Source organism: Microtus ochrogaster, unplaced genomic scaffold, assembly GCF_000317375.1.
Source record: "Microtus ochrogaster isolate Prairie Vole_2 unplaced genomic scaffold, MicOch1.0 UNK33, whole genome shotgun sequence".
Lineage (NCBI taxonomy): Eukaryota > Metazoa > Chordata > Mammalia > Rodentia > Cricetidae > Microtus > Microtus ochrogaster.
The window spans coordinates 4,044,642-4,053,467 of NW_004949131.1; the positions used below are offsets into that span (position 1 = coordinate 4,044,642).

Below are 8,826 nucleotides of genomic sequence, written 5' to 3' on the forward strand. Positions count from 1 at the left end.
ACCCTACCCCCCCACCAGCCCCATACAGAGGCAGGAGTGTTTTCGATCTTGAGGGTGGCAGATAGGTAGAGTGGCCCTATCCTAAAGGCTGTCTTTCTCATCCCAGACTCAGAGCAGGACCACTCTAGGGAACCGTACATCTTTTATGCGGTCTCCTTGTTCACACACCCCCTCAAGGTGACGAGTCCACATTGCTTCAAGTGCTTCTTGGTCTTCAGCCTTAGTCACTCTTGCTGTTGCAATAGGATTCATTTATCAGAAGACAAGTTGAGGGCCCATTATCCTGCCACCCAGGCTGACATCACAGAGCTTTCCCTGGGGCATGTTCCCATTCCCGAGACTGCCCAGCCAGCACAGGAAATGGCTGGTGCATGAATGTGCCAATGAGTAAGTGGCTTGGTCCTTCTCCCATGAGAAAGCTACAAAGCGGCAAAGCAGTGGCATTCTTTGGGCTCCTGGGGAAGAGTCTGAGAGGGCAGAACAGGGACCTTGTAGGGCTAAGCGGGTCAGAAGGAGGGTGTCAGGGTAAAGCAGCCGAGGATGCTGCCTGAGAGCCAGTGTCCAGCCTAAGTTCAGGGGTGGCTGGTGCCTGGGGGCCCAGCCAAGGATGGGTTTGGGATGAGCAGAACCGTTGAAGAGTCCACAGGGGTGGAGTCTGGGGTCCAAAGCTGCCTGACCGAGCCTAAGGTTTCTGAGTAGGGAACCAGGACACAGCTACTCAGCCATGACCTGGACAACTGCGCCCTAGTCTTAGCCAGGCAGCATGAAGGTGGAATTTTTATACAGTGAGGATACTGAGGGTCAGAGAGACCACGGGCTTAAGGGTCCATGGTTGGGAAGCGATGGGGTTGGCCCCCTTCATGCACTCTTAGGCCCTCAGTCCTCAGCTTGAGGAGTCTGTTCAGGAAGTGACTGTTGTTCCCACCCCCATAATGTCCTTGGGCACACTGGCACTGCCAGGCACTTACTCGGTCTGTTAAGGGCCCAGCCCCCAGCCAGGCGCCCGCGGGCTTCCCCAGCCCCAGGCAACGGCAGCAAGAGGAAACAAAGGCGCAGTCTCTGCCTTCTCAGACACCCACCCCTGCCTGCCCCTGGCACAGAAAGACCGTGGCCCTGAGGAACTCTGACAGCAAAAGTAGCAACCACCCCCTTGCCAACACTGTGAGAACCCCCACTTCTCTGGCTTTCGACTTGCAGGAATATGGGGTCCTTTACTCTGAAGTCTCAAGCACTGAATGGAGGTTGCCAGTCACAGCAGCCAGTTGAGCCACCTATGGTGGCAGAACCTGGCCTCTCTGTCTTAGGCCTCGCTGAGAAGGTAGTGAGCAGCAATGAGCCGAGGTCAAAGAGCCTGGATATGGAGGGGAGCATCCTGGGAGAAGTGAGGCTGCCCTCACCTTTGACCCTGCCTACAGACCTTGCACCTGTGTCCACCTGACACAGGCAGAGCCTAAGAGGATGGAAGCACCTCTCCAATAAGGGGGCACTGTAGCCCTCACTCACCAGAGCCACGTTCATGCTCCCAACGGTAGCCCATCAGTGGGAGCCCCAGTGGAGGCCTGAGCCTGCTACTTCCAACTGCCCCCAGTGTGCCCACACCCTCACCAGAAACACACGTGCTCACCATGCCAAACATGAGAAGGGCTTAGTGTCTCTGTTAGCTTGGCTCTACTTAAGTTTTTTTCAAAACAGGGTTTCCCTGTGTAGCTCTAGCTGTCCTGGAACTCGCTCTGTAGATCAAGCTGGCCTCGAACTCAGAGATCTACCTACCTCTGCCTCCTAAGTGCTGGGATTAAAGGTGAGCACCACCACCACCCAGCTTGACTACTTTAAAGACAGTGACAGACAAAGGGTTAGGGTTAGACAGAAGCCCTGGCTGCTCCCTCCCATACTGGAGCACTTCCTGGCAGACTCTAGGCAAGATGAGGCCCACTCTCACAGAAACAGGCAACACTACTCCTGCCTCACGTTCCCATGCCCTTATTGAACACCATGACTCCATTTAAAGAAAAAATAATATTTATTTGCAATATAAACAAAGTCCCGTTGCTGGCTCGGGATATATATATATATATATGTGTGTGTGTGTGTGTGCATGTGTGTGTGTATATGTATATATATATATATATGTAGGGTCACAAATTTTCCTTCATAAGATCATAAAGCAAAACTGGCCACCCTCTGGTATACCCTCATTTACATTCTGATCCATCTTTCTGGGTTTTTCTTTTTAAAAATAAGAGAGAGAGAGAGAGAGAGAGAGAGATAAAGAGAGAGAGAGAGAGAGATACCATGTATACCATGTACAGCATGGATGTTTTTGTCAATTTCTCAACTGTGGCAAGATTTTAAGCTGCTGCCCTAAAGAATCCCTGAAAACCACCCTGTGAGGTAGGCTGTGGTGGGTGGCATTTCTGTGGCCTCCTCCACTGCCCACTGTGGGTGCTGGTTCAGGCAGGACCCCAGCACCCCTCCCAGCACCCCTCTTCCCATTTCTCATGGTTTCCGACGAGAAGAGGCTTGGAAAGGAACCAAACTAGAGGAGCGTTATGGAACCCATGGCTTTGGACACTGAGTGGCAGACAGAGCTTCACACTCCCTCCACTGACCTGTCCTTGCCCCTCCTGCCCCAGCCCTTGGGCTGCAATGGATGTTAAGTTGCCTGCAGGTAAAAGGCATGGGCAACACAGGCTAGGGCAGGCGTGCACCTGGGCAAGGGGGCTGAGAGTGGTAACTGGATCAAAGCCACCGTGAGGATGAGGGACAAGACTGGGAAGGGGAGTGTGCCCCATCATCCATGCTTACCCAGGCACTGTGGGCTCCGTTCCCAGGTAGAGACAGAGAGGATGACACAGGCGGTGGGTAACTTATGAAAGGGCCAGGGCCCAGACTTCTTAGGGAATGAGCCCACACGGCTAATCCTACTGCTTGGCCTTCCCCTGCAGCACCACGCCAGCAAGACATGGCAGATCCACCACCTTCTGCCTCAGAGAGATCTGCAGGACTCTCAGAAGGCGGGTAGGAGGGCAGACAACGCAAAGGCCACCAGTGCCCAGCATGCACAACCCGCAGCAACTGGTCAGTGCAGTGTGGTACTGAACTGGGCCGGGCCGCAGGCAGGAGATGGTATAACTGAGGAACTAATGCCCAGAGAGCAGCAACCCACCCTTTCAAGAACACCTGCTGGGAAAACAGAGGCTTCACACATGTGCAAAATGCATTTGGTCAGGAACATGTGGTTTGTCTTTTCCATTGAAAACAAAAAGAACACACACCAATGGTTGTTTTTTGAAACAGGAAGAAACCGAGAACACATCTCTCTCTCTCTCTTGCAGATTAAGAAAAGGGTGAAATAATTGGTTTTTACAACCCACTGTCGCATGTAGCCTGAAAAATAACACTTTTTGTTTAAAAAAAGAAAAAAGAAAGAAAGAAAAACTGAGAAGAGCTTGAACACTCTGCTCCAGGGAGCTTGGATTTACCTGCCAGAAGTAGTAAACTCAGGTCTGTGGATATGTCTTTAAAAACAGTCAGAATGGCCGGGCCATCAGCAGAATGGATGTCCTGGGGTAGAGACAAGGCCCCGCTGGCCTCCAAGCCACAAGTCTGAAAGTTGAGGCCAATGCTCACTTCAGCAACACATGTCTGGAAAGCTGAAGCCACTCTGGCGAGTGCTACCACAGCGGCCTTGCTGTGGGCCCTGCCCAGGACAACATGGGAGCTCAGCCACTGCTCAGCCTGGTTCTCTGGACACAGGTGACATCTGTGGGTTCTTCAGGCCAAGGGAGCAGCAGGCGAAGGCCCCCCTCATCAGGCCCTGTGGAAGGCTGGGAGACCCTGGTGCTGCGCCCATTAATGCATCAGGCCTCACGTGGACTCGAGTGTGTTGATCGGGAACAGGTTGTGGTTGGTGGGCGTGGAGAAGTAGAGCTGCTCACTGGGTGCGTGGTTGTCGCATGGGCTGCTGAGCCCCAGCGTCCGCTCAAAGTCCAGCAGCTGCCCCATGAAGTTGAAGTTGGGCGAGATGTTAGACTTTTTCCTCTTAACGAAGTCATAGGCATCGTTGAGGGACAGGTTCATCTTCTGCATCAGGTAGGCTACAGTAACTGTCACCGAGCGGCTGATGCCTGCTAGGCAGTGCACCAAGACGCCACACTTCTTGGAGCGGGCTTCATCTGAAACACAGGGGCATGGGTCAGAGTAGAACCATCTCCAAGCAACCTCCCAAACAGGTGGGCGGATGGGTCACAGAAGGGCTGAGGGACAGAGGACAGCCTAGTGGCTGTCCAACACAGCGGATAAAGCCCAGCACACACAGGGTAGCAGAGAGCAATACCATGCTACACAAGTGAGCCCCAGTCCACCTCTGTGCCTCTGGGTCCTCCTCTGTGCACTCTGACTTTATTTATTCTCACTGCTTTTGTAGGGACCTGAGCCAAGGAAGGCTTCACCAAGCATGAGTTACTGTCTGTCACCACTGGGATCATTACTAGCCCCACCATGGCCACAAGTGGTACAAAGGGTGTCACCCACATCCTCTTGATGGCACCACAGCCAGTAAGCCCATTGTGTCAATGTGAAAACAGACGCAAAAATAAGCCACACACACAGAGGGTCCTTCTACTTAGTACCCACTCCCATGGGGACTCCCAGGACATCCTGGAATGTGGGCTTGAGGCAGGCACCCAGGCCCAGAATAGTCATGTACTCTACCCAATCAGTCCCCAAGGCCTTAACTCCAGCTCCCGAAGACCCAGAGATGAACATGACATCTTCCACAGCAAGTCTCCTTTCCTCCTCCCCCAACCCCTCCAGCTTCCCCCAGGGCCATCAAGGGCACCTCTGCCTGGCACATAGTATCAACTCTGCAAACACTGACTGAGCTACTACTGAATAGTGGCACTGGGATCTTCTATCCTAGACCCTACAGCGGTAGCTTCTTTACCACTGCTGCCAGGGACATGAACAAAAAAGAGACAGTCCCAGGGTCCTTAAGGTCCCACCTCTAAGCCCCCAGGCACACAGTAGGGAATTGCTAATCTCCTATAAGACATACTTGTTCATCAATAATTCTTGGGGATCTACTCCTAAGCAGACAGGAGGACTGACGGGCTGGCCAATGGCTCTGGAACTGAGAGCAAAACTGGCAGGAGAGGTGACAGGGGTGGCTCTGTAAGGAGTCAAGTGATCTGACTCTGAAATTTGGGGACAGGGGAAGAAAAAAGCCCCCAGAGAGAGTCAGCTCTCAGAGTGTGGTGCAATTCTGTCTCACTGAGTCCTTATGGGAGGCCGGGACCCTGATTCCTTCCCTTGTCATCTGAGGGGACCCTTCCCTTCCACCTCTGCATCCTGTTCCTTATTCCTCACCAGAAATGGAGGAGAGCTTTTAAGACCAAAAACCACCCACAAGCCAGGCCTTAGTCCTGAGCAACCTGGGGTACCTTCCTTTGTGGGAGCCCAAACATTGAGGTTAGCACCCCCAGAGTGCTTAGCTCTGTCCCTTGGGGCAGGGCTGGAAACTCTGGGCAGCCCCTCCCCCAGGACTCAGCTTCCTTCCTTCCTCCCAACCCTGGGCACCTAGTTTTGGTTCCCAGTAAGCGGATGAGGCGGGGAAGCCTCCCACTTCCTGTTGTTAAAGTTAGCCAGGCCTAGCTGACACCAAACGCCCTCAGCTGGACACAGTGGCCATCAATCTGGAAAACACTGCCCAGGTCCTCCCTCACCCGGCCACTGGAGGCCGGGCAGAAACAGAAGCACCAGGCTCAGAGAGCACAGGGTTTATGTTTATTCCGAGCCTGTGTCTTTTCCTGGCTGCCTGGTTAGGACTCCAGGCCAGAAGAGATGACCTCCAAGCCAGCTGGCCAAGGAGGAAGCAGGAGGGGGAGCAGGAGTCAGCTGAGGTCGGGGATGGAGGCCTTCCTCAAGCTGCCTCCACCTTCTTCTATATAGGCAGCTGAGACCATCTGGGTCCCATAGAGGCACTTGGGGGCATCGCAGGTCCGAAATTGCCCATTTGGGGTCAGTCTGGCTCCAGGGCAACCTTCTAGCCCTTTCAGATCCACAATAAAGCTCAAAGAGGCATCGTGACAGCCCCATCCTGGAGAGGCACATGTGTTGGGGCGTGATGCAGAGCCAGTGAGACCCGTGGGAGTCTGTGAGCTGTGATGTCTCAGCTTGGTGCATTGAAACTATAGCAAAGCCAGAGAAACATAGACTGGACCACAGAGAGCCCAGGAGGCGCTAAGAGCTGGGGGAGCCCAGGATTCAGGGGAATGCTCAGGTCCTAACAGGTAAAGGGGCCCAAGGGACTCAGTGAGTCACAGCAAGCACGGGTACACCCACAGGCACACGCTGGCACATGCAGAGCACACACAGGTCTTGACAGGCCCGGAGGTACCCAGTTGGGCAGGGGCGACACCCAGCGTCCCTCTCACACCTTGCCTCGCCTGCCCACCCACCCACTCTGTCCAGTGCACAAGGATACTTACCGATGAAGCTGATGGCCTCCGGGAAGAACTGAGAGAGGTTCTGGCTCCAGTGGTCAGAGATGGGGATCTGCTTGTAGGTGAACTCACCGCCATGCTCAAAGGCATTGGGCAGGTTGGGTGTGACATTGAGGATATATTTGATGCCGTATTTGCCAAGTATATCCAGGTTGGTAGAGTCCTTGGCACAGCCGAGGTAGAGGTAGGGCAGAATCTGGACTGGGAAGGCTGGCTGACTGGATGGCACAGGGCTGCCATCCGACTCAGTGGCACTGCTGGGCAGCTCTCGGTCTGACTCGCCATCCGAGCAGTCAGAACTGATGCGCAGGCCACCCAGGCCCAGCACGGAGGTGGGTGGCGAGCCACTCGGAGAGGACGAGCTGTCCACGTTAGTCTCACAATGCTCTGAGTATTCTGTCTGGAACTTGTTGAAACCACCTGTGGCCAGGGCAAGATGGGGGTCTGGTGAGTCCAAAAGGGCCACAAAAGACTATTAATGGCCAGGATTCCCCATGTCAAAGGCCACAACACGTCCACATCAAAGGACAATGTGAACATGCCAAACACATTACACATGCACCCACTCGTGTGTTCTTGCCGTCAAAACTAATGCCACCTCACAGGTAAGGAAACCGAGGCCTAAACTCTGAGCCCTTTCCCATAATCCTTCAGGGATACTGACCATACCATGTGAAACAGAGCACCTGAGGACAGGCCCAGCTCACGTCCCTTCTGTAGCACCCACATATACTTAACACACCTGGAGGCTCAGCAGTAGCTACTGGGTAGAGAAGAGCCAATAATCCCATCCCAGGCCAGCACCTGTAGGTCAGCAAAGCCCTATTCCAAAATGAGAGAGGAGCCAGAGCACATATGGACCAGTCGGAGGCAGAGAGCCTAGGCAACCACACTTGCAGAGAGTGGTGTGAAGGTACTGTTGGTCCTCTCCCCCAGCAAGCGCTCCACTTTTCTCGGAGCCCTTCCTCAACACAAGCACGCCCCCCCCCCCATACGTGACTCACAGAGAAGGGCCATGGGGGGCTATACAAGGACAGGAGAGACAAGGAGCACCATGCAGCTAGGCATGGCCCTGCGGCACCCTCGGGTGCCGCAGGACTCCCCTCCCCTCCCTGCCTGTGTGCTGCCAGCAAGAGGCCATTTTGGAATGTTAATTGGAAACACCGGCTGCAGCCACTAGCCCCCCTGCCGGCCGCCTGCCAGCCTCCCCCTTCTATAAACTCAGGGGCAATGGGAAGACAACCCCCCCAACACATACACCTGGGCAACTGCCCACATCCTGCCCAAGTGCCTCCAAGAAGCCGCAATCCTGGTAGGTAGGGGCCATACTTGGATCCCAGAGAAACCGACATAAAACGGCCCCCAAGCACAGGAGGTTGGGTGGTTCTGTGAAAGGTGCCTTCCCGATCCCAGCCCTCTAATGACACGAATTCCATGATAGCCTGTGGGCCCTGTTCCTTTCTGGGTTCCAGCTGAGATCTCTGAGGAGCTCAGCGGAAGCCTGTGCGCTGTTGTCTCCCCATCAACAGGGGTAAAAAAATAAATCGGAAGGAAAAAAGTTTGTTTCAATCACCAAATGGTGCTGAGAAAGAGGACACAGACTGGGTCCCCTGTGCCTGGCTAAACCCACACCTTGGGGGATGGCTCCCAGAAGAAGGGCGGATTCGGGCCAGGGGCGACGTGGCGCCCGGCCTGGCCAAGCGAATGGAAAGGAAACAGCCAGCAGCGAGGGCGCCAGGGAGCAGCAGCGCAGCCCCAATGCCGTCTGGGGTCTAGGTTCTGCCCTCACCTTGGAGGTAGTAGGCCTGGCAGCCGTCGTCTCGCAGCTTCTGCAGGAGCAGGCCGAGAACCGAGGCAGGAGCGCCGGGCTCGGGCTGCCACTCAGCCGTGGCCTCGTCGTAAAGCAGCACGGTGGCTGCCTTGCAGCGCGTGGCGAAGCGCTCCTTGTCGGCATGGTTGGGAATGATGGAGCGGATGGGCAGGTTGCCCTTGCGCAGGCGGCGCAGCATGAGACCCGGGATGGCCAGGTTGATGGCCGTCTCGATGTGCGACGACTCGAAGAGCTCGTGCGGCCGGCAATCCAGCAGCAGAAGGGACGCACCACCGCGCGCCTCCAGCTCCTCCTGCAGCCACTCGGCGCTCTTGCAGGGCATGGCCCCCGCTCCCGTCGTCGCTCCCGCCCCGATGCCTGCGCCGGACCCAGATCCCGCACCGGGCTCCGACCCCGCCCGGGTGCCCCCAGCCGCCGCCGCCCCCGAAGCCGACATGTGCGCCCGCACTGGGGGCCCGCGGAGCTGGTTTTTCATGGGGAGCCCGGGGCCGG

At 55.5% G+C, this 8,826-nt stretch overlaps 1 protein-coding gene across 1 annotated transcript; it reads right to left on the reverse strand.

The window, feature by feature from the left end:
• Window positions 1–2,024: 2,024 nt before the first annotated feature.
• Window positions 2,025–8,820, reverse strand: Dusp7 (dual specificity phosphatase 7). The gene is made up of 3 exons (XM_005368497.3): window positions 8,293–8,820; window positions 6,489–6,923; window positions 2,025–4,175 (listed from the first exon to the last, which is right to left on the reverse strand). Exons 1-3 carry the CDS (start codon window positions 8,807–8,809, stop codon window positions 3,868–3,870), a joined length of 1,260 nt encoding a protein of 419 aa, XP_005368554.1. The 5' UTR covers window positions 8,810–8,820; the 3' UTR covers window positions 2,025–3,867.
• Window positions 8,821–8,826: the final 6 nt, after the last annotated feature.

Coding starts and splice junctions, on each gene's coding strand:
- Dusp7 (XM_005368497.3), bottom strand. CDS start 8,809: ATGAAAAACCAGCTCCGCGGGCCCCCAGTGCGGGCGCACATGTCGGCT. Junction 6,924..8,292: donor CCAGGCCTACTACCTCCAAG/GTGAGGGCAGAA, acceptor CCCTGGCCACAG/GTGGTTTCAACAAGTTCCAG. Junction 4,176..6,488: donor GGAGGCCATCAGCTTCATCG/GTAAGTATCCTT, acceptor CCTGTGTTTCAG/ATGAAGCCCGCTCCAAGAAG.